This window comes from Maylandia zebra, linkage group LG2 (genome assembly GCF_041146795.1).
Source record: "Maylandia zebra isolate NMK-2024a linkage group LG2, Mzebra_GT3a, whole genome shotgun sequence".
Taxonomy (NCBI): Eukaryota; Metazoa; Chordata; class Actinopteri; order Cichliformes; family Cichlidae; genus Maylandia; species Maylandia zebra.
The window spans coordinates 12,408,437-12,434,647 of NC_135168.1; the positions used below are offsets into that span (position 1 = coordinate 12,408,437).

General features: G+C 42.8%; 1 protein-coding gene and 1 long non-coding RNA gene across 2 annotated transcripts in view; both read left to right on the plus strand.

The window, feature by feature from the left end:
* The window catches only part of LOC143420816 (uncharacterized), an 85,585-nt gene that overhangs the window by 6,029 nt on the left and 53,345 nt on the right, over nt 1–26,211 (plus strand). The gene's annotated exons all lie outside the window — the stretch shown is intronic.
* LOC143413261 (ribonuclease inhibitor-like) lies at nt 1,558–12,685 on the plus strand. The gene is made up of 5 exons (XM_076876040.1): nt 1,558–1,568; nt 3,425–3,598; nt 5,929–6,105; nt 10,368–10,547; nt 12,457–12,685. The coding sequence occupies exons 1-5, from the start codon at nt 1,558–1,560 to the stop codon at nt 12,632–12,634; spliced, it is 720 nt and encodes a 239-aa protein (XP_076732155.1). The 3' UTR covers nt 12,635–12,685.

A 26,211-nucleotide genomic window follows, 5' to 3' on the forward strand; every position in this document is an offset into this window, starting at 1 on the left:
TTGTTTCTTTGTTGTTGTTGGCCTGCTCTCTCCTCTCACTCCAATCTGGTTGCAGCAGATGTTTGTCCCTCCCTGAACCTGCAGACTTGGGTGCAGCACCTCAGTTCATCTTCAGTCTGAAACCAGCTGTTGTAGCTATATCCCCTCAAGCACACCTTCCCTGGTCATCTCTGCTGTGGTTGCTATAAAATTTAATCTTGATTTTAAAAAAAAGAACAAAAAACCTCAAGTCAGACTTGATGCCATTTGTTGGCAGCATGGTGCCTGTTTGTCTTTGATGATAAACTGCAGCACAGTCTAAAGCAAACCTTCTGACTTTATTGACTTTATGCATGTATATATTCTTCCTGTTCACCTTGGACACACAACAGCTCTCTGTTTGTTGTGATTGGATCTAGAACAGTCAACATATCCTAATCTAGATGATTTCTAAGGTGGTATCTGGGACGAAAAGTTAAAATCAGCTTGGATGGCCTGTACTGTATGATGGCCTTGGTTGCACCACATTGATAGCCATGCAGGGTGGTTCACTCCTTGGGCAAGAAGACCGAGGAGTGAGCCACCCTTGGTCAAAGCTTGGTCATTCAAGCTCACTGTTTTCCCCTTGTTGGTTGATGATAGTATTTTTTTTTACCTGACTTATAGTCATCATTGTCTTCAAATTAACTCACACACTGCTGACTGCTGTAGCTTACCTGGCTGAGCAGGTGACCCATGCACTGAAGGTTAGAGTCGTGACTCCAGGGCCTGGTTTGAGTCTGCCCAAGACCATTTCCTGTGTGTTATTCTCCTCACTTCTCCCTCCCTTCCTGTCTTCTTTGTCCTATACAGTGAAGACAAAAGGCCTCAAGTTGTGAAAACTCTTCCCCTTCATCATCTTCCATCTCTCTCATCTAAAATCTCCAGTATTCTCTGAGTAGAGAGTCTTTTCACAATCTTGAATGATAAGGATCCAAGTGGGTAAAGTTAGTTATTTGTTGTGTTCCTATTTGCAGCTGGGATAGATTGTGAAAAACTCTCGGCTGCCCAAATTACATCCAGTTTAGAAGACAAACATTGAGTGAAGTGTTTGTTTCATCATCCTTCACAACTCATCAACCAGGTGTCACAAACTGCAGCAGGACAGTACAAAGCATGTCATACTGGATGGCTGCAACAACCAGAGTTTTACCTACCTTTGGTATTTCGTGACAGCATGAGCGTAATATTTACTGAACAGAGTCGTCTTCTGTAATCTTTTCAGATTCAGATTCAGAACACTGTATTTATTTTCAAAGGGCAATTAGGATACTGAGCTTTCCAACCGTACATACAATACACAAACATCACATTGGGGAGTCGGGTCAGGCTAGGTAGCTGGCCGGTCAGCCGCTAGAGCAGCGACTCGGAACCGAACTGCAGAAAATGCACAACATCAGGAAAGATGAGGAGAAAAAAGAACTCCTCCCAGACTGAGCTCCAACAGGGAGATCAGTTTGAGAACAGAAAAAAATGACCTTAGCGCAGAGCACATGAAAACTCTTAATGCGCCATAGAAACACATGACAAGCAGCAGGGATGGGTAAAAGGTGAGAGACAGCCGGTGTAGACAGCGCATCCGGGCCTGCAGCATTTGCGCTGGTCCCCTCGACCCACCGTCTGCACCGGGAGGGGATAAGCATGCTTAGGATGGGAAGGAACAGTCTAAACTAGAGCAGGGCGATATGGCCAAAAATATTTATCACGATATATATTTGAAAATTTGCGATAACGATATAACCGACGATATAATTGATGCGAGACAAAATACAACTCCACAACATTACTAGCGCAAAAAGACAACCTTCCATTTATTTTCACTTAAACAAGAAGCTGGTTTTTATGTACATTAAAGCTTTATAAAAATGTAACAGTGCAAATGCAAATTCCTTGCTGAAAGTTTAACCAAAAGGCATTTCCAGTAGAAATGGGCTGACATATCCTGAGCATAACCATGTATAATATCCACTGAAGTTAAAAAGAGGTGCTTTGCAACATTAAACTGCAGTGTGCAGTACGCATTTTTCGGACCATAAGGTGCACGGGATTATAAGGCACATTAAGCGAAACAAAGCAGTCAGATAAATCAAACTTTATTAAACTCATTCTTCTTGCTTCCTCCACTTCTGTACCATTGATTCATTAATGTTGAATTCTCTGGCAGCTGCTCTGTTCCCATGTTGTTGCAGTATATTAATGACTAACCTCGTATTGTGGATGGATTATCTCAGTTGTTCTCCTGACTGAAGTTTGGTCCGTTTACAGCATCCTGCCATGCGATTGCATTTGTCTCTAACCATGAAGAACCTTCACGTTAACTTTTATAAGTGGAAAAGTGTTAGTGTTCGTCCTCCAGCTTCACTGTTTATGTTATGCTAACATAGCTGTGTCGCTAGCGATCACGTAGCACATCATTATATACCAGCTAGCCCAACTTCAGTAACCCTACAAACGTCACTGCTGTTTAGTTTCCTGTCTTCATTTATGTTGGAAGTGATAGCAGAGCTGTACGTTTGATTTTTTTCAGAAATCTCTCAGTCAGAACATGCAATATCATGCTTAGGTAACTAGCGAAACTAGCGAGCTAACTTCCGCTAGCTTCCTGCTAACTTCTAACTCCGTTAAATGTAATAACTTTTGTTTTCATGGATGCCTGGAAGTTAAACTTTATAGTTACACCTGGTAAAGCAGCAATGCTGATCGTTTTATTAAAGATGAAAGAATTTAGACAGTTTTTAACTCTAAGTGATGCTGCAGTGTTGTTTGACCTGAAGCATACGGAGTTTAGGACCCAGATTACTCCCAGATTTAAGAGCATCTTAGTCCGACAAATACGACAATAACAACGGCCGCTTGCATGTTCTGCAAAAAAAATGTGCTTTGTTGTGTATCTGACGGACAAACACCAAACCAGTTCCACATCACGGAAGTTGCACCATTTTTACAAACCAATTCTGGTTCATCTGTTTCACTCAACAATCGGCCATGTGCGTATGAAAACAAAGGCACTGCGCATGCGCGTTTTACTCCCATTCTATCGCGATATTTCATTTTCCTATCGTTGCCTAACATTATACCGGTATTACCGTGAACGGTATAATATGGCCCAGCCCTAGTCTAAACACCGTCTGTTATCAGGGTGAGATTTGTTATGTTCAGCTCCAGCCTTGAGACCACAGCTGGCGCCGGTATGTTAGCCGCATGAGATGATGGTGGTTTTCTTTGGTGTGAACAACTGACTCAGAAGGTGGAGCAGGTGGAGCTTACAAGGAGTAAGTGCTGCTATAGAAGAAGAGTTGTGTTTTAATGAAGCTATTTAGTTAACCAATAATTGTATTGCATGCTGGCGTTAAAAAAATGTTTCATTTGACTGATTTAATTAATTTGTTTGTTTGTTTCCTTCCAGACTGAGTGGCTGTAACCTCTCAGAGAGAAGCTGTGATGCTCTGTCCTCAGTTCTCAGCTCCCAGTCCTCTAGTCTGAAAGAGCTGGACCTGAGTAACAATGACCTGCGGGATTCAGGGGTGAAGCTTCTGTCTGCTGCACTGCAGAGTCCACATTGTACACTGGAAACTCTCAGGTCAGGATCCAAACATATCATTAAATGATATTATTGTACAAACAACCAAGCTTTATAGAATTGGCAGGTGAACTTTTCTTATCTTTGGATTGCTTAGGAGTAGAGCTGGGCGATAGAACAATAACGATATGTATCGCGATATAACTTTTACTCGATAGAGAAATTAAGCTATCGCGATAGACCTCGCCGCTCTTGTCCTCTTAAAAAAAAAAAAGGTCAGCCAATCCAAATTAAGTAGCGCAGAGCCGAACCAATCAAAGCCGCAGCGTCACATCACGTGACTTGTTACGTACAGCACAAGTGCCAAGCCGCACGTGTGTTTGTTTGGGAAGCAGCCAGCGGGTAATGGAGCCAGCGCGTAATGGAGGAAATGAGTTTGCCGACTAGAAAAATCAACCGAGCGTGACCGTAGAAAAACCAGATGATGGTTCCAATGCCGGAGAGATTGTCGAACGGAAGAGCCATAGAAGTTCCGTAGTGTGAAGGTATTTCGGCTATTTCAAGTCTGACAAAAACAGCGTAGCGTGCACTGTAAATGTGCCGAAAGCAAGTCTGGAAATACAATAAACTGGTGCATGCGTCACACTGTGCGCCACGTTATTGTTTCGGTGAAATGAATTTCTACAATACTGTTAATTCTACTCTCTGCAGTGTTTAAATGCTTACATATACACACAGTTACTGTCCGTCCACACATACGACTCGGTTCTGCTTCTATGCCCCAGCTTTGTTTACTTTTTCCCACCGAGGCTTCTAGACTTCTGATTGGCCAACATTTCTGCACGGTTAGGAATCTAGCTCCACCTGCTGCTTTGGCATGTTCATAGCAGCGTTTTCCTTCATTTCTGCCTTTATGTGTGGACGGGATTATTTTTTAAAACGAAAACGGAAAATCTCCGTTTTCAAAAATACCCGTGTACGTGTGGACGTAGCCTCAGTCTCTGACTGGAAGCGCTAATTCGTCATTCGGCTTTTGTCAGACTAAAGTAACTGTTAAAACTGTTTGAAAAGCTCAGCTATACAACAAGGAGAGATTGAGAATTTCCTTTTAGTTCTCAGTTTATTTGATATTGACAAAAGTTAGTCAGTTTTGTCTGTTCTTCTGTAAAACAAACTAAGATTTATTTTTAGAATTAATATTTTGTTTCTAAGTGGAATTGACAATTTAGTCTGTTTCGTTTGTTCTATTTTGAAACTTAAACGCTTTAGCGGCTGCCTTTTGTGTAGTTTGCAATATTTGCCTTTATTTATCTGAAAAAGTCTCATGTTCCTTAAGTACATCTACCCTGTTGAACTTATTATGGGAAATAAATATTTAAATAAAAACAAGCTGCTGATTATTTCACATTTTACTTGTGAGCAACGGCACATTTAAATCTTACAAATATAGTTATTTGGCTTATATCGTGATAGATATCGTTATCGCCTGAAATGAAAAAAACATGTCGTGATATGAAAAAATCTCATATCGCCCAGCTCTACTTAGGAGATTCTTAATTACTGTCTGTCACTGTGGTTTCATGTGTAAAGCCACTTCTGCTGCTTTCATTCATTTGGAAGTCCTGTAGCTGAGTTTGGGAGAGACTAACAGCCTCGGCAGCAGAGGGGAGAAAGGCTGTAACACCACCACTTTACTTTACGTCTACCTGTCACATCATTTTATCAGGAAACAAATGTGCTCATGTTTTTACTATGTTTGTCTTGAAGATGTAAGAAGATCACATGGTGCTTTTTATTATTGTGTTGGTTTGTTTCCTGTCTCTTGGATGGAGCCCAGCTGTGCGTGGCCCCTGGGCCTGTGGTCAGAGTGTGTGCTGGATAATCCGGCCCAGGATGAGGCCAAACTGACATGGGATGAAATGTCTGTCACATATTTGAGCCTAATTTAAAAACATCCTCCATAAATATTGAATAATAACGATAACAATAAAGGGTCAGAAGATGACTTGTTGGAATGAAAATGAGCTTGTAGTTTGTCTGCTTTAATAATGTGACTGGAAAAAAGGTGTTGGACTTCAAATATGTCCATTTCTTTCACACTTCACCTTTAAAAGTGAAGCCTTGTGGTTCCTGGAAGGAAAAACACGACTTTTTCAAGTCTTTGTCCTGTTTTTATGAGAAATGTACGACTTTAATGTGAAACATTCAGAGTTTTTTCTCTTGTTGTGTTTGTTTGAAGCTGCTTCCTGTTGGCTTCAGCTGTTTGGAGTTTCCATTTTCTAAACTTCTACATTCTGAACCTTCTTCAGCTCTGAACAGATGATGAAACACTGAATGATTTCAAGCTCACACTTTGTCTAATAAACGTACATCTTTCATTCTTTATTCAGATTGAAGGACTGTGATTTGTCAAAGATCAGCTGTGATTATCTGGCAGCAGCACTGAAGTCCAACCCCTCCCATCTGAGAGAGCTGGACCTGAGCAAGAACAACAAGCTGCAGGATTCAGGAGTGAAGCATCTGTGTGGTTTCCTGGAGAGTCCAGGATGTGAACTTGAAACTCTGAGGTCAGTCAGCATGTTTTAGTTGTGCTAAGATGAATATGATGTGAAAGTTGTGCTGACACTGTGGATCAGTAGGCCCACACACCTCTATACAGGAAGTCTGACAATCAATAATAATAATAATAATATCAATAACATTGAGGCACATTACACAAATTTCAAAAACAAATCATGTCTTACAATAGTCAAAGTCAAAGTCAACTTTATTGTCAATTCTGCCACATGTACAGGACATACAGAGAATAGAAACTTCGTTACTCTCAATCCCTAGATAAAATAGCAAATGAACATTTAAATATAAGAGAGTGATTAAAAATGCAAGTAAAATAATTAAAAAGTAAAAATTTAAATAAATACAATACAATTTTACATATAACACGAAAGCTATACAATATACAATATAATGGGTAAATGACATTGAGTGCAAACCAGGCAGAGTAGTGCAAATAGGCAAATAGTGCAAATGGAGATTTAGTAGTGTACGGTAAGAGAAAGTGTAACAACAAAGTCTTATGAGGTAATGGCAGTCCAATGCTCCACAAAGTGACTGGTAACTGGTGCAGGCCAGTGAGTGAGTCAGAGAGAGTGTGTGTGTGTGTGTGTGTGTGTGTGTGTGTGTGTGTGTGTGTGTGTGTGTGTGTGTGTATGTGACAGAGTTCAGTGAGACCGTGGGGGAGAGGGGGCAGAATCGGGAGGGAGTTAAGCTTCCTGACAGCCTGATGGATGAAGCTGTCCTTCAGTCTGCTGGTCCTGGCCTGGAGACTCCGCAGTCTCCTCCCTGACGGCAGCAGCTTGAAGAAGCTTTGCATTGGGTGCGTGGGACCAGCCGCTATGCAAAGGGCTTTTGTAGTGAGACGGGTGCTGTAAATGTCCTGGAGGGAGGGGAGAGAGACACCAATGATCCTCTCTGCAGCTCTCACTATGCGTTGGAGGGTTCTATGACAGGACGCATTGCAGGCTCCAAACCACACAGTGATGCAGCTCGACAGGATGCTCTCGATGGTGCCTCTGTAGAAAGTGTGCATGATGGGGGCTGGTGCTCCTGCTCTTCTTAGTTTGCGGAGAAAGAAGAGACGCTGCTGTGATTTCTTGGCCAGTGCTGTGGTGTTGTACGTCCAGGAGAGATCCTCTGTGATGTGCACACCCAAGAACTTGGTGCTGCTCACTCTCTCCACAGACGCTCCGTCAATGGTCAGAGGAGCATGTTGGGTGTGCATTCTCCTGAAGTCCACAACAATCTCCTTCGTCTTCTCCACATTCAGAGAGAGATTGTTGTCAGCACACCACGTGGCCAGGCGTCTCACCTCACTTCTGTAGTCGGTCTCATCCCTGTTGCTAATGAGACCCACCACCGTTGTGTCGTCCGCAAACTTGATGAAGAGGTTGGAGCTGTGTGATGGAGTGCAGTCATGGGTCAGCAGAGTGAAGAGGAGGGGGCTCAGCACGCATCCCTGCGGGGCCCCCGTGTTTAATATATGATGTGAAAGTTGTGCTGACACTAAACTGCAGACATCAGGCTGATATTATACTGATCCACACTGAGGATCTTCATGGTAAAGTCTGTTTTCTTCTTCTCTGGTTTAGTCCATTGACTGCAGCAGAACAATGTTTGCATTTCAAACAGTGATGCTCAACGTATGGCCCGCGGTCCACACCTTTCCTGATTCAGAGAGAGGGGACCCTGATTAACTGTGTAGCTTCTTCCTCACAGTTCTAAGTATCAGACACAACAATGAATAATCCACAGCTGACTGTCTTTAGCAGGTCAAAGGTCACGGCACACAGCAGACAGTGGGAAATATTATAATTCTGATTATTTATCAGCACATATCCATATGTATAAAAACAAAGCTGACACTGTGAGACTTGATCAGAGGTGTGATCATCACAGCAGAGGCCTTTGTGTCAAAGTCACTGAGGATCAAACAGAAACACATGAAGCAGATTTTCCTCTTCTGGCTTTTTATAGCAGATAACCTTCAAAATATTCTGCAGTCCATCAAAAACTGAAGCAAACCATGAAGCAACATGTGAACATGAGCTGATGCTGCTGAAGTGAAGCAAAGTTACAGAGGTTTGATTACAGACACAGCTGAGAGTTTGTAATCTGTCATCATTTTAAAAGGTTTAAATTTCTTCAGTATTGAACAGCAGAAATGAGGCTTTGTTTTGGGAGGCCGACAGCAGTGAACACAACAGCAGACTGGTGCGTAATAAGCAGTGAGTAATGCAGGAAACAGATTTTTGAAGGCAAACTGTTCTTGAAGTACACTGAGAGAGAGAGAGCTGTGCAGGAAGTAAACGTCAAAGTCAGAGAGAATTCATGACGATGTTCATCAAACGTAAAGCGTAGTTTGGATCTTCTTCTGCTGCTGGTTCAGTCAGTTTTGGTTGGAGACAGATGAAACCTGCAGCTTCAGGATCTGTGAGCTGTCCACTTTCAGCCCCGACGGCGTGTCCGTGTACGTGCCGTCGAGTGAACGATCCACGCTCTGTGTTTCCATCTTTGTGTGTTTAGCTGCTCTCATTTACTGTTTTATCTGTTTGCTTGTTGTTGAAATACTTTTGGGAGCTTTAACCTGAGATTCTGGCAAAATACATTTATATTAAAAATCGATTCAGGATTGAATGAATCAACATCGCTTTATTCAAATTAAAACCATTTAAATAGGAAAATCCATTTTTTTACACCCGCCTCTAATGCTGGGTAATGTCAGCTGGTCCATGTGCAGCTGGCTGTTAGGCTCAGGGAGCGTCTACAAAGTGCAACACTGAAAGAACATCATCCATAAATATTGAGTAATAACTGGACTCTCATACAGCGAGACTCAAATGCCTTTAAACATTAGCTTATCCTGCTGATCCAAGTCCAACACTGAGTTTGTAAAAACATGTTTGTCAATCATTTTGTTTGGTTTCTGAGGAAAATGATTCAATAACTTGCTGCTAATACACAACATTTCATCATATTTCCTCATAACCCTCTTTTGTCTGACCATTTGATCCCATTTGAATTTGCAATAAAGGATCCACAGAGTTTGGTGACAATAATGACAGTAGATGTTTGTGTGAAAGTGCTGGAAGCAAATGAGTGTGTGATGTTCTTTCAGTGTTGCACTTTGTAGACGCTCCCTGAGCACTGGTCTCACAGCCAGCTGCACATAGAGACCAGTGTTGTTAGTGTAACCGGTTTCTGCTTCATCCCGCTGCAACAGTTCGGCCCAAACAGACTCCTCGACTCTGCGTTGTGTAGTGTTTAAGAAGACAAGGAGTCTCTGATCGATCGTTGCCACTTTATTACCCTGAATGGAAACAACGGTGTTGTATCAGTGCAAATGGCTCGCCACACACCACTCCGCACAGCACACTCTCGTATGGCTACGGCAGACTGGCCGCGATTACTGCAGCCATATTACAATTTTTAGTATACAATAAAATAACAGCAACAACAAGTGATGTACCTGAATGGAAACAACGGTGTTGTATCAGTGCACAGGCTCGCCACACACCACTCCGCACAGCACACTACGGCAGAGCATCTCATTAGCATTCCGCTTTAGCATACAGTTTCACACATTAATAAACAAATGAGAAGTACATAAAACTGGTGTTGGACATGTGTCCACTGAGCACTTATTACACTCGGTACTCATCAGCTAATCAAACATGTTTTATGTGTCTGTACTACTTGGCTATATCGTGTGCGGAACAATTCAACTCATCTCTCGTATGGCTACGGCAGACTGGCAGCGATTACTGCAGCCAGCCTCACCTAACCAGCCACACCGAGAGGGGGGGGGGCGCTGTTTCCCCATTACACTGATATTTGTGGCAAGTGGAATAATACCACATAAACACTGTTACATTAGTCCAGGTCAGAAGATGACTTGTTGGAATGAAAATGAGCTTGTAGTTTGTCTGCTTTAATAATGTGACTGGAAAAAGGTGTTGGACTTCAAATATGTCCATTTCTTTCACACTTCACCTTTAAAAGTGAAGCCTTGTGGTTCCTGGAAGGAAAAACACGACTTTTTCAAGTCTTTTTCCTGTTTTTATGATAAATGTACGACTTTAATGTGAAACATTCAGAGTTTTTTCTCTTGTTTGTTTGAAGCTGCTTCCTGTTGGCTTCGGCTGTTTGGAGTTTCCATTTTCTAAACTTCTACATTCTGAACCTTCTTCAGCTCTGAACAGATGATGAAACACTGAATGATTTCAAGCTCACACTTTGTCTAATAAACTTACATCTTTCATTTTTTATTCAGATTGAAGGACTGTGGTTTGTCAGAGATCAGCTGTGATTATCTGGCAGCAGCGCTGAAGTCCAACCCCTCGTATCCCAGAGTGCTGGACCTGAGTGGAACCTACAACAACCTGCAGGATTCAGGAGTGAAGCAGCTGTGTGTTCTTCTGGAGAATCCACGATGTCGATTTGAAACTCTGAGGTCAGTCGCATGTTTTAGTTGTGCTGAGATGAATATGATGTGAAAGTTGTGCTGACACTGTGGATCAGTAGGCCCACACACCTCTATACAGGAAGTCTGGTTCTACTCTTTGTAGAACTTCTGATCCTCTGAGTCTGACTCAGTAGATAATGCAGAGTTCTGAGCTGATGTGGGTGAGAGGACTCAGGCAGCCTGACAGAGTTGATGTCCAGGTCTTCCCTGCTTGTCCTGATACATAAACATGAGTATCCTTGCAGGTCAGATCTCATCAGTCACACCTCTTAGTGCAGCTCTCCTCTAGATTGTAGTGCTTGTTAAACTAGGATGATTTTAGGAGCCTGGACCGCAGATCTAAGGGAAGATATGACTTGGAAAGACTAAACCAACCTATTAGAGGTGTTCGCACTAACATAGATAAATACTCAGATTTACACCTTTAGTGTCTCACAAAGGGTTGAAAAGTGAATGTGCACAGAGAGGTTGGTGGTGAGACGGGCACTTCCAGCACTGTAGATGTGATCCAGCTCAGTGTTCATGGAAATAATCTGGAGAGCAGGATTCCTTGATGAATGTCACATCTTCTTAAAGTTATAATCCACAGGGAAAACTGTGAAACTGTCGATCTGATATCTACTCAGCCAATCAGGTGTTTACATGCCCTTCACTGATCTCCAGCCCCACCTTATTATCAGTTTCTCTCTTTTACATCTGAATTATCTTCACTTCACATTTCAGTCAGTTCAGATTTCATTAGCACGTTCACTTTAGCATAATCCATTTTAATCCAAACACCTTTCTCTTTAAACTCTGTTTGTCAGTCACAGTATATCCAGTACAATCCTCTTTTTCACTGCTTCACACACATTCAGAGATCAGAGTGTCCTGTGTGTGCTCTCATTCACTCACACTCACTCTCATATGGCTGAAGTCTGTTTGTACACAGGCTAATCTGGGACTCTCCACCATTTGACCCTAGAAATAAAGAAGCTTCTTGGATGAGAGGTGAAAGGCAAAACGTCTTCAAAAAACTTAGACTTTTCTAAGCTCTTTAGATGACTGCGAATCTTCACAAACACCTCATCAGTGGGACTCTCAGAGCTACCAGCCCTTTGCTACAATCACAAAGCTCTTCATTGAAATCAATGAGATCAAAGCTGGAATCAAATGAGTCCAAGTCTTCTGCTGATTCAGCATCACATTCATCTTTGCTCCTTGTCCTGCATCCCCACCATGGACTTCATTCCTTTCCAAGCCAGCCTTGAGTGTCCTTTATTCAGCTCATCCTCTGCTTTACTTTTACACCTGATTTTAGCTGCTTTATCTCTCTTTCAACAAGTTTCTGTGTCTCGATCTTTTTCTTCTCTCCCTCATAACAAGACAGCTTCTTCTGACTGAGAAGATGTTTGAATGATTTACTAATCCAGAGCTGATTTTTGGGGAAAATACTTCCTGTTTCCAAAGTAATCCCCATTTTTCCCAGAATGAAATGTAAGTAGAAATAAATGATCTAAGTGAGAACATGAGCGTTTAAAAAGGCTCTACTGAGGCTGCTGCCAGTGGTCAAAGCCTCCAACAAAGCTCTGTAAGTACATATGTGATCATAGCTTTAGCTTTTAAATGTTTATTCTAGTTAACACAGATCAGGTGGAACAACTCAAATAAAATATCAAAAATATTAAGTGGTCATCGGTACTCAGTTTGTTCAATACTGAATACAATGGAGCACAAATTGTCCACGTTTCTGAAATATTTCTGGGTGTAACTGTCACCAAAGTGCAATTTATACCTGGCCTGTGGTTGTTATCTAAGTGATAATCATCAATTCTACTAAAACAAATACAAAATAAAGAAGTTTGACACATTCTGTGAAGTGTTTTATTTTTGTAATTGTTTATCTGTTATTTTTCAGACTGAGTCACTGTGACCTGTCAGAGAGAAGCTGTGAAGCTCTGGCCTCAGGTCTCAGCTCTCAGACCTCTAATCTGAGACAGCTGGACCTGAGTAACATTAACCTGAAGGATTCAGGCGTGAAGCTTCTGTCTGAAGGACTGAAGAGTCCACACTGTACACTGGAAACTCTCAGGTGAGATCAAGCATTTTTCTTTCATCAACTGACAGAATTAGCAGATTAATAATAAGGCAGGTTAAGTTGCCCTAATAATTAGACTTTGGTGACAAACTGATGTGATCTCCATGTTTCCTTTGTTGGACTGTGGGCGAGTGTCAGAACTGAATGTACTGAGTAACATGTAGAGTTTAAACATGTGTCAGTTCCAGTTTTAGAGCTCTAAAGTGCAGCTATCATGTTAGGAATATGTTAGGAATAGACAGGAACACTGAGCACACTGAGGTCAAATCTTTATTTTACCACTCGCTGCATTCTTGATGTTCATGAATTCAGCAGCTTCATGATTGTCTGCAGCATTAATCTCATATTTCCATTAAAAGTGTTGAATTTGACTGTTTGATGTTCTTTATGATCTCTGGCACCAGTTCATCTGTAGGCTGAGCTCAGTCCATCCATTTAGTGAAATGATGTTTAAAGGTCTCCTTGTCCTGTGAGCGTGCACAGATCCTGAAGCAGAAAGCCTGGGTTACAGAGAAATGATCATCACTGTGATGATGCTCATCATCTCTGACTGGGATTTGAGGTTTTGTCAAAGCAGCAAAGAAAGCCTGGCTATGTTGGACTGGGTGTGGAAGCAGCTCCCAGTTTGAGTTCGGGAGACAGACGCCCTCTCTACTTTGAAGATCAGCTTCAAACTTTCCTTTTAGATAAAGCTTATAGTTCGAGCTGGATCAGGTGACCCTGAACCATCCCTTAGTTATGCTGCTATAGGCTCAGGCTGTTGGTGGACTTCCCATGATGCTCTGCTTTCTTCTCCCCTCTTTTCACCCCTGATGCTTTTATATGTCACTACTACGTGTCCTTAACTTTTGTCTCTCTGTTTTGTTCTTGTCTCTCTGAGCTCATCTCTTCTCTTTCCCCTCACCCTGCAACCAGTCATGGTAGATGCTCCTCCTGGAGCCTGTTTTCACTGGGAGGATCTTTGTGTCAAAGGGAGTTCTTCTTCCCACCATCACCAAGTGCTGCTCACAGTGGAGGCGGTTACCTTACACTGTTAAACAGCTTCAGATGACTGTTGTTGTCTGTTGGGTATTGTCACTTATAAATAAAGTTACAATGGATGGATAGATGTTATTGTGACAAAGAGAAAACAACTGTTGACAGATAGATTGTTGTTTTGTGTGTCTGCAGTCTGTCAGGCTGTCTGATCACAGAGGAAGGCTGTACTTCTCTGGCCTCAGCTCTGAGCTCCAACCCCTCCTATCTGAGAGAGCTGGACCTGAGCTACAATCATCCAGGTCCCTCAGGAATAAAGCTGCTGTCGGCTGGACTGAAGAATCCAGGCTGGAGACTGGACACTCTCAGGTATGGAGAGAAAATCTGATAGAGGAGGAAGAGCTGGAAACATTTCCTGTGTCTTTCACTCACTTCCTGTTTGTTTCCTGCAGATGAGACATGAACAATCACACATGCATGAATATTTTCAGGGACAGACACACTAGTCTAGCTGGATAGTTCATGGATATTTATGTAGGGGGTCTCCAAGACTCTTTCGTTTCGGCTCACTAAAAAGAGCCGGCTCTTTCGGCTCCGAACCGGCTCTTCAGATTGTTTTGTTGCTTTAATTAATTTATTATTAACAATAATATAAAAATATGCACAAAAGGAATTACTAACGTAAAAAAGGTGGTTTTATTTATATATGTTTATATATAAATATATGCGGTGGCACCTAGAGACAAAACACGTACGAACTCTAAAACACATTTCTAGCATGAACTGAACTTCCAAAGCAGAGCTACTAGATCACTTAAATTACACAATTGAAAGCATGTGTGTATTGTTTGTGTATTTATACACAGGCACTCATATATATAGTCAAATAATTCAAAAAAATTTTCATTTACCTGTTACTACCACACACCAAATCCGGTCGTTGGTACTTGCTGGCTTGTGTAGCCACAAGATGACAAAAGCTCAACACTGCGCCCAGCATCTTGGAGCACTTCTGTTGTCTTTTGTACGTGCTTCTGAGTTTTTACGTGTTTTTAGGTGTTTTTACGTGTTTTTACGTGTTTTGGCGTTTGTAAGTGTTTTTACGTGTTTTGGAGTTTGTACATGCTTCAGAGTTCGTACGTGATTTGAAGTTTATATGTGCTTCGTCTCTAGGGGCCACCGTAAATATACTTTTATTTATTCACTCCACATAAAATGTAATAAATAAATCATCCATCCAACACAAAGGGACAGACAACCATTCGCACTCACATTCACTCACACATTCAAACCTAGTGACAATTTGGATTTTCCAATTAACCTATCCCCACAATCATAAATAAATCATATAATACAAAAATAAACTATTCACATTTCAACTTTTAACTACACTCAACAAAAATATAAACGCAACACTATTGTTACTGCTCCCATTCCTCATGGGATGGACGTAGAGACCTAAAATTCATTCCAGATACACAATATAACCATCCCTCCCAAACAGTGGTCACAAATCAGTCCAAATGTGTGGTAGTGGGAACATCTGCAATATTGAGATAATCCATCCCACCTCACAGGTGTGCCACATCAGGATGCTGATCTGACATCATGAGTAGTGCACAGGTGTACCTCAGACTGCCCACAACAAAAGGCCACCCTGGAATGTGCAGTTTTGTCTCACAGCAAAATGCCACAGATGCCACAAGCAATGAGGGAGCGTGCAACTGGCATGCTGACAGCAGGAATGTCAACCAGATCTGTCGCCCGTGCATTGAATGTTCATTTCTCAACCATAAGCCGTCTCCACAGGCGTTTCAGAGAATATGGCAGCACATCCAACCGGCCTCACAACCGCAGACCTCGTGTAACCACACCAGCCCAGGACCTCCACATCCAGCAGGTTCACCTCCAAGATCGTCTGAGACCAGCCACCCAGACAGCTGCTGGAACAATTGGTTTGCACAACCAAACAATTTCTGCACAAACTGTCAGAAACCGTCTCAGGGACGCTCAACTGCATGCCCGTCGTCCTCATCGGGGTCTTGACCTGACTCCAGCTCGTCGCCGTAACAGACTTGTGTGGGCAAATGCTCACATTCGATGGCGTCTGGCACGTTGGAGAGGTGTGCGCTTCACGGATGAATCATGGTTCACATTGTTCAGGGCAGATGGCAGCTGAGAATGTCCCAGTTCTTGCATGGCCAGCATACTCACCGGACATGTCACCCATTGAGCATGTTCGGGATGTGCTTGACCGGCGTATACGACAGCGTGTACCAGTTCCCACGAATATCCAACAACCTCGCACAGACATTGAAGTGGAGTGGACCAACATTCCACAGGCCACAATTGACAATCTGATAGACTCCATGCGACGATGTGTTGCACTGCATGAGGCAAATGGTGGTCACACCATATACTGACCGGTTCTGGGTCCCCAGACCCCCAATAGCGCAAAAAACTGCACATTCCAGGGTGGCCTTTTGTTGTGGGCAGTCTGAGGTACACCTGTGCACTACTCATGATGTCAGATCAGCATCCTGATGTGGCACACCTGTGAGGTGGGATGGATTATCTCAATATAGCAGATGTGCCCACTACCACACATTTGGACTGATTTGTGACCACTGTTTGGGAGGGATGGTTATATTGTGTATCTGGAATGAATTTTAGGTCTCTACGTCCATCCCATGGGGAATGGGAGCAAAAACAAAAGTGTTGCGTTTATATTTTTGTTCAGTGTATTTAAATTTTCAGCTTTTTCCTTTTACAAATTTAAAGTGAAAACGACACAAAACACAAAACAATCCTTTATCATCTGCAACTGAAAATCGTTGTGGATGAATACTATACCTTTCTAATGTGACGTTGTTGTCCCTGGCTTTCTTTCTCTCTCTCTCTCCCTCTGGCTCTGTTCCTGTGCTACTGCGTATGACTACCGTCCCTACCCCCTCTGCCCATCTAAAGCACAAGGCTCAAGTGCAGAGTGAAGCGGAAAAAAAGTGCGAGAGAGAGAGGGTGAGGAAAAAAAACAACCCACGTGACGGCTCGCGATAAGGATCCGGCTCGCGTCGTTCACGTCAAAGAGCCGGCTCTAAGAGCCATTTCGTTCGCGAACGACCCATCACTACAAGGAGTCTGTTTGCAGGAACATTTAGGTCACAGGTGTACCTGATATAGATACCAGTGTACCTAATAAAGTGTCAGCTAACATTTGGAAATAGAAGCTTAAATAATGACAAACTGTACATTCACAGCTGAATTCACAATACCGTATTTTCACGACCATAAGACGCACTGTGCTAAAAGGCGCAGTCTCAGTTATGTGTGCCATTACTGTATTTAACACACACATAAGGCGCACTGGATCATAGGGCGCATACAAGTACCGTATGCGTATTTAAAAATAAAGCGGGAGCAAACCTGAGTTCGGTACCTTACTCACATTTTTATTACCAGTAATCGTCATCATCAACAACACACAAGCATACAAGTGTGCGTATTTAAAAATAAAGCAGGAGCAAAACAAAGTTTGGTACTCACATTTTTATCATCAATCAAACCCATCGAAGTCCTCATCCTCTGTGTCTGAATTGAACAGCTGCGCTAAATCTCCATCAAACATGCCAGGTTCACTTTCTTCACTGTCAGAGTCACTTTCCGTGCCGTGCGGCTCCTCGGAAATGATGCCGGCTTTTGCGAAAGCTCGAACAACAGAGCCAGCAGCCATGTTAGCCCAAGCATCTACAATCCATTGGCAAATTGTGGCGTAACTCGCCCGGCGCTGCCTTCCACTCTTGGTGAAACTGTGGTCTCCATCGGTCATCCATCGGTCATCCATCGCTGGATGTGTTTGTCGCCGATGTGTTTGCTGCAGTAGGAGCGGAAGATGGCCAGCTTTTCCTTATAATCCGCTGGAAGTTGCTGCACTACCGTAGTCCTGGTCCGGATGGAAAAATGGCACCGTTTCATAAAACGAAAGCACCAAGACGGACCTCCTTGGAAATGTTCAATGTTCATCTCTTCAGCTAGTGAAACTGCTTTTAGCCGAATGGTGACCGTCGAAACGCTTCTCCCGCTCGTTCTTTGCTCGATGATCGCCTTATGTCCGCGGAAACTCAGCTGCGTATTCTTGACCTGTCGGAGCTTGTTTTCCAGCTTCCTCTACTTGCGAACCATCGATTCATTAACCTTAAATTCTCTCGCCGCTGCTCGATTTCCATGTTCCTCCGCGTAGCTGATGGCCTTCAGTTTAAACTGTGCTTCGTAAGCGTGTCTCTTTGCCATTTTCAGGGTTGTTAAAACAACGGTGTCCTGCATAACGCACATACCTGTTCTTTTATACAGGTATGTGCAATAAAGTCAACGCACACACTTCACCCTTTAGCGTTCTCATGGTGTTCTCTACTGCGTCCTCCTTACAACACAAAGGGCGCACTGCGCTATAGGGCGCGCCGTACTTTTTGAAGAAAATCTAAGACTTTTAAGTGCGCCTTATGGTCGTGAAATACGGTAAATTTGTTCTGAAGTGCACATTTTTCTATTATTGTTCTCAAACAACAGAATGAGAATGAAATATTGATTCTAACAGGGCCCATGAACAGCATTAGCTTAGCAGCATTAGCTTATCAGAGTTTCCATCATGGTCACACAAATCCTTAGCAGAGAAAAGTGGCCTACTTAACAATAGCTGCTCAAGTTGTATAAAGAAAGGGAAAACAGTATTAGCATTAGCTGCTAATGGCAGCTTACTTAGCATAAACTCTTCACATCTTTATAATGCAAGGGAAAGGAGTCACTCATGGAAGCCTATTTAGCATTAACGTCTCACATCATTATAACACAAGAGAAAAGGGTATTAGCATAAGCTACTAATGCTTATTCACCTCAAATTAGCTTTAGCTGCTAATGGTAGCCTACTTAGCATTAAATCCTCACTAATATAATGCTAATTCATATCAAATTAGCATTAGCTGCTCATATTGTTATAAGGAAAGAGAAAACGGTATTAGCATTAGCTATTAATAATTATTCAGCCCTAATTAGAATAAGCCTCTAAAAGCAGCCTACTTAGCATTAACTCCTCACATCGTTGTTACCCAACGGAAAAGAGTATTAGTATTAGCTACTATCATTTTTAATAAGTAAGAGAAAACAGTGTTAGCATTATTGAATAATGCTAATTCACACTAAATTAGAATTAGCTATTTACAAGAGCGTACTTAGAATTAGCCGCTCACATTGTTTAAAAAGTAAGGGAAAACAGTATTAGTATTAGCACATAATGCTAATTCACGTCAAAGTAGCATTTGTTAATAATGGCAGCCTACTTAGCATTAACTGCTCACTAATATAATGCTAATTCACATCAAATTAGCATTAGCTGCTCACATTGTTAAAAGGGAAGGGAAAACAATATTAGCATTAGCTGCTAATGCTTTTTCATCTAAATTTAGACTTAGCCACTAATGGCAGCCTACTTAGCATTAACTCCTCACTAATGTAATGATAATTCATGTCAAATTAGCATTAGCTGCTAGCATCAGCCTACCTAGCACTAGTTGTTCACATTGTTAAAAGGGAAGAGAAAACAATATTAGCATTAGCTACTAATAATTATTCACCCCTAATTAGAATTAGCCGCTAATGGCAGTATACTTAGCATTAACTCCTCACATTGTTATAATGTAAGGGAAAAGAATTAGCATTATCTAATAATGTTGACCTTGGCCCACTGGAAAAGTTCAGAACTAAAGATTTAGGAGTGTTTCTCGATAGCTCTTTCTCATTTGAGAAACAAATGAATTCTGTTATTAAAACCAGCTGTAAGGTTTATATTGTTGATTGTCATTTATGCTTAGAAATATTTACTCATATATGCTTAGAGTTGTATAATCGATTGCATGATGATAGAGGTTTGATCCTTAGTAGTCTGTAAAGACTGTGTGCCTTCTAGAGTGCTCTGGCATGCACACACCACTTGGGGCCATGAGAGAGGTCGTAGCCTCTCTTACTGATTTATGGTGTAGGACAGGGGTCTCAAACTCAATTTAGCTGGGGGCCGCTGCAGGCAGAGTCTGGGTGAGGCTGGGCCGCATTAGGTTTTCTACAAGAAAGGCATGGTTAAAAAATTCCAATCTTCTCAAATCTCTTTATTTTTATTTTTTAACACAAAATATGAAAAATCTACTCCTAACTTCACAACACAATGAGGCATTTATTACTTTACAAACAGTGTCTCTACAATAGTTCTACATTCTATGTTAACACATTTCTAAACTCTACATCAGCTAAATATTCTACACAGTCTCCTTTGTTTTTACGCTCGATGTTCATGTCTTTCATGACGACACGAACACCGTGGCGTTTGCAGATGGTAGAAAGTGCAGGGATAGCGAGCGCAAAAAAGGCGACTGCTCACGGCGCCGGGCTGTTGTTACAGGAGAAAGAAGCGGAAATGACACCGTGACATATAACAACTAACATCAGCTGTTTCTGATGTTAGTTGTTTTGACTGCTTTTACATTATATTGAAATATATGTAATGTTCATGTTTGCTGCAATGCAAACGCAGTGATGCAAATAAAAACATGGAGCCACAAATTACGGTGCGACCCTATAATTAGTCCGGGTTACCGGGGACTGTTGTTGCCGATGAACAGGTGTCGCTATGTGACTGCAGACTAAATTGGGCTGCATTGAGTTCATGACTTTTCTTTTATCCCGCCGCCTACGCATCACTGTGAGAGTTAATATGAGATCTCTCTCTGTGGAAAAATAACTTTAAATCCCACTGACGTGTGTATAAATCTATATACGTATAATGTCCCGCTGGGCAGCAACTTAAAAAAACAACTTTTTTTGAAGTGTTGTGAACGCAGCGCGCTGGGGCGAATGTCGGCGTTTGCCCAATAGAAAGGAGGAAGCCAGCCAGGCACAGGAAAGAAAGAAACACTCCAGGGCAACGCTGCTGGAACTTTGACTCATTGAGAAATGTTTCCCTGCTTGCATCAAGCCCGGCTGGTGTCCCCTGAGATCCATATCCCACCCTGATTGGTGGGTTAATTCAGCTCCGCCCACAACACTGTAAAGTGTCATACATTATCAAACTAACATTACATTTTCATATTAAGGTGGGGCCAAAAACTATCGTCCTGCGGGCCGCAATTGGCCCGCGGGCCGCGAGTTTGAGACCCCTGGTGTAGGAGGACACCTGCTCTGTGTCTGGTTAAGTATAAGAGCCCTTTGTTAGGGGGACCGCTGGACTCTTAGCACCAGCTTTGGGGTCACAGGGTCACATCTGGAACACACACACACACAGACACACACACGCACACACAGACACACACACACAGACACACACACACACACAGACACAGACACACACACACAGACACACAGACACAGACACACACAGACACAGACACACGCACACACAGACACACAGACACAGACACACACAGACACACGCACACGCACACACAGACACACACACACAGACACACAGACACACGCACACACAGACACACACACACGCACACACACAGACACGCACACACACAGACACACACACACGCACACACAGACACACACACACAGACGCACACACAGACACACACACAGACACAGACACACGCACACACACACAGACACACACACGCACAGACACACACACGCACACGCGCACACACAGACACACAGACACACACACAGACACAGACACACACACACACAGACACACACACACACAGACACACACACACACAGACACACACACAGACACACGCACACACACACAGACACACGCGCACACACACACAGACACACGCGCACACAGACACACACACACGCACACACACAGACACACGCACACACACAGACACAGACACACGCACACACACACACACACACACACAGACACACACACACACACACACAGACACACACACACACACACACTATGCACAGACTGGTACTCTTTGTTCATACCTGTGTAAGACGTCATAATGAACTTGTGCATATTCATGTAAGCTCAATAAAGAGCAGTGTTACGAGGGAGCAGACGAGAGCGACTGAGGTCAAGTGAAGGAACGGCGCTGTCACAGTTCTCTCCCTCATCAATTGTCTGGTTCCAGCGGTGGGTCTGTGCTAGACGACCCATCAGCAGCTTTTTCCACTGGTTACCAGTACGTGGTAGAATCCACTTCCAGATCTGGTTGTCTTTAAATCTGTGAATGGATTGGCTCCATCTTATCTCTCTTTAACAAAAGAATCCAAGTGGAGCCCTCAGGTCTGCAGATAAGCAGCTTCTGACCAGAACTAGACGTAAAAACAGAGGTGAGCTTTATCGATGGCTGCAGCCAAACTCTGGAACAGTCGCCCTTCACATCAGGTCGTCACCAACACTGGACATTTTTAAAAGCCGGTTGGAAACACATTTGTACTCTGTAGCTTTCAATCCTGACCAGTCTTTATAGTCATTACTGTGTATGTTTCCTATTTTCTCTCTACTCTGTGCAGCACTTTGGCTCAAGCTGTTTTTAAATGTGCTGATAAATAAATGTAGATTTCTTTGAATAAAACAGTGGAGCCGAGCTTTGAGCTCAGTGTGTAACAGTGTGTGTGTGAGAGCCATGTAATGTCCATGTGTGCATGCTGACTGTGCTGCTCTGACCCCCCTCCTCCTTTCAGGGTGGAGCCTGCTGGAGTCCGATGGTTGAGACCAGGTCTGAGGAAGTGTAAGTGTGTTTTTAATGGGATTCATGAAAACAAAGCAGCACACATTCAACCATCTTCATCATGTCAGGAGTCATCATCAAAGTGTCAATCAATGAACAGATGATGGATCAATAACTGCAGCTGGATTGTGTTTGTTCTCTCCATCAGATTCCTGTCAACTCACAATCGACACAAACACAGTGAACACAAAGCTCCAACTGTCTGACAACAACAGGAAGGTGACACGTGTGAAGAAGGTTCAGTCATATCCTGATCATCCAGACAGATTTGATATTTGTGAACAGCTGCTGTGTAGAAATGGTCTGACTGGTCGCTGTTACTGGGAGGTCGAGTGGAGAGGAAGCGTTTTTATATCAGTGAGTTACAGAAGCATCAGAAGGAAAGGAGGCACTGACTGTGGGTTTGGATGGAATGATCAGTCCTGGAGTCTGTTCTCTGATTATAATGGTTACCTTGCCATCCACAATAAGAGACAAACATCCATCTCCTCCTCCTCCTCCTCCTCTGTCTCTAACAGAGCAGCAGTGTATGTGGACTGTCCTGCTGGCACTCTGTCCTTCTACAGAGTCTCCTCTGATCCACCTCCACACCTTCAACACCACATTCACTCAAACTCTTTATCCTGGGTTTAGGTTCAGTTCACTGTCTCGTGGTGGCTCAGTGTCCCTGTGCTGAGTGGAGTGTAAAGAGTGTCTCCTGTTACAGAAACACTCTGACTGTTGAACAGATAGTTCAGTCTGTACATGTCTGTCTCTTTCACTCACAAACACGTTTTCAGATTCATGGATTCAATCAGTTGATGTTTGAAACTCTTCTAAATGATTCCTTGTAAACTTCTTCAGTCACAAACAAACAGGAAGTGATGTCACATGTGTTCCTGTCCACACAGCAGAATGAGTCTATTGCTGACAGTGATGTACAAACAGAGTGAGCATTTCTGAGGCCCAAAATAAACTGAGTAGTTCACTGAATGAACAATGGACTGTGAGCTCAGTTCCTTCATCATTAGTATGGATTATAGATGTATATGTATTATATTAGTATCATATATATCAGGTGCTGCTGCTTTCAGTCATTGTGCAAATGTGCTGTTTGTAAGCTTGTAAAGCTGCAGTCAGCTGAGACTGAAGAAGTCACCTGATCAGTGAGCAAACGTTTCTGAAAACGTCCAGATGAACAGAATCAACCTTTTGGGATCAGCCAGCAATGCAGCATCATTGTTGTTCAGCTTCAGAGGTTTGCAGGAATGAACTGATGACCAGAAACAGCTGCAAAGTCCAAGAAAATACCAGCTGGAGTTCAGCTGCATTTGAAGAAGTCAAAGAAAAGTAAGGATGGCAAAGGGCGACGTTTTCTTCCAAAGAGCTGCAAACATGGTCGACGCCTCATTAGAAGAATCATCTGGACATTTGTGAGGAACTCTAACCAAGAAAGCAACGTCACACAGATCCAACAGACAGTTTCCATGACTGCAAGTGTTGAGTGGAAAAATGCTACATTGCATTATTGCATCCTCTCACCACAGGAGGCGCTGTTGGCACCACTGATTGCTGATCAGCTGTTCTCTGATGATCTGATTGATACTGTGAATAACGGGACTCACTGAACTCTGTGACACAGTGAAGATTACAGAGTTTAACTTCACCCTTTAAGACTGACCACAGAACCAAGTCCGCCAGAGCTTTTGTTATATTTTTACATGCTGTGGAGCCATTTGTGGGAGCATTTCAAGTTGCTATACATCAATACAACTGTTATAGCCCTAATTTTAATAATATGTGTGCATTAAGTCCATAGTAACTACATAAACTGCAAAAAAAACCTCTGCTCATCCATCTCTGTGTGTATCAGGATACATTTGGTTCATAATACACAGAAAAATCAGCGTTATTACCTGTAATAAATGTGAAAGATTCCTGCAGTGATAACCAGGCAGGACTGAAACACATCCAAGCTGTCACCACGGTAACAGCACCGCCCATCCACAGGTGAGGGGAGGAGCAAAAAGAGGGACTTTGACCATTTTATACTAAAAACACTCAACTAATGTTTCTAATATGAAACAAATAAGCCCACATTAATGTGAGCGTTTATTAAATAATAATAATGATGATTTCCTCCTGATCTCATTTCCACAGCAGAGAAAACTGTGGTGTATATTGAGGTGGAGGGTGTGGTCTGTGGCTCAGGTGTAGAGTGAGGGTGGGGTGCACCACAGCAGCATGCTGGGACTGCTGAGGGTGGAGGAGGGAGTGATGATGACATCAGAGCTGCAGCACAGAGACCAGTGAACACACAGTCTATTCATCTTTGCATAGATACAATATACAGCACAATATTGAATGACAGACACGCTGTGGGAGCTTCCACAGATACACTGACGTCAGCATCCAGAGTCCTCCTGCTGCTCCCCCCTCAGAGCCCCGTGATCAGCACCAACACATTCAGTTAGATGACAGAGTCCAGCTGCAGCTAGAATCAGCTCCCCTCTGTGAACAACAGCACAGCGTCAGTGTTTCACACTCAGTGAAAGGAGGAAACAGCAGAAGAACACCATGTGTGCTACGTTTCCCAGGACACACTACAAACTGCACAAATACAGAGCAGCACGTGGAAGGACCTGGAGCTGCATTTACAGAGCTGCAGACAGCGTGATGTCCTGTATGGACAGGTGGAAGGAAGCAAGTCCTCAGCTGGAACACTCGTGTTTGTCCACAGACAGGAAACACAGCAGGAAACTTCCTCACAGAAGTGCAGCTCATGGATAACACACTTCCTGTCAGTCAGAATGAGGCTGCAGCCAAACACAGAAAGGTGTTTTTGTCCAGATGAGCCCAGAGAAGAAACACGAGTGTTCACAGACATCAGAAGCTCAGAGAGGTGAAACATGAGGTTGGAGTCCTCGTCAGCATCCAGAAGAGCTGCTGTGAAACCCTGAGTACTCATGACAGACTCTGATGGCACAAACACATCATGATTCAAACAGAAAGACAAACATGGAGCTCCTGATCCTCCTGCATGAGAACAAGCTGACATGAGCGCTGTGTCTGAGAGTGTCTCCCTGTCACAGTGACAATAACACAGCTGCTGCTCACAGTCATTAAACTGACCTGAGGTCAGCTGTGCTCCTTACATATGAACCATGTGACCTCACATCAGTGCTGTGGATGACTGTAGTCATAGAAGAGTAGAGCTGTAGCAGGTGGTGTGAGGAGGAGGTGGTGTATTCTAGTTAACGCAGTACTGAAACACTCCAGCAGAGGGCGCTGTTAAGTCCTTATTGTAACACAGTTACTGTGTGCAGTTAGACTTCATACATAATCTGCACTTATTTCCATCAGACATGCTGTCAGTAAATGATTGGTTTCTATTGATTCTACTTCCTGTTGACTCGTTTGATGACAGTGAAACAATCACAGCTGATTGTGTGATGATGTAAACTGTCACTGTTACATTCAGTGTGTGTGACATAATGTTAGTGCAGGCTGATAACAGCCTGGTTCTGTTAGAAACACATGAACGTGTCCATAGATCAGTGTGTGTTTAACATGAGAGCTTCAGCCCTGCTGATGTGTTAAATAAAGACATGCAGGAAAACCGATGAGACTCTGAAATAACTCTTTATATTTATAATGTAACTCTGCATCAAAAGAACAACAAAGGATCCCAGACAGGTTTCTGTGAACAAAGACCATTCTGATGTTTCTGTGTTTCTAACACTTTGACATTATTAGTAAACAGACTGCAGTGAGCAGCATTTATAAAGAGCTTCTATATAAAGATATGACAGCTGTTTGACAAGTTTATCACTCTGTGTTTGGACCTGATCAGTCCAGCTGTTTACTTGAAACATGTTCATTT

Coding starts and splice junctions, on each gene's coding strand:
- LOC143413261 (XM_076876040.1), top strand. Junction 3,599..5,928: donor TGTACACTGGAAACTCTCAG/GTCAGGATCCAA, acceptor TTCTTTATTCAG/ATTGAAGGACTGTGATTTGT. Junction 10,548..12,456: donor TGTCGATTTGAAACTCTGAG/GTCAGTCGCATG, acceptor GTTATTTTTCAG/ACTGAGTCACTGTGACCTGT.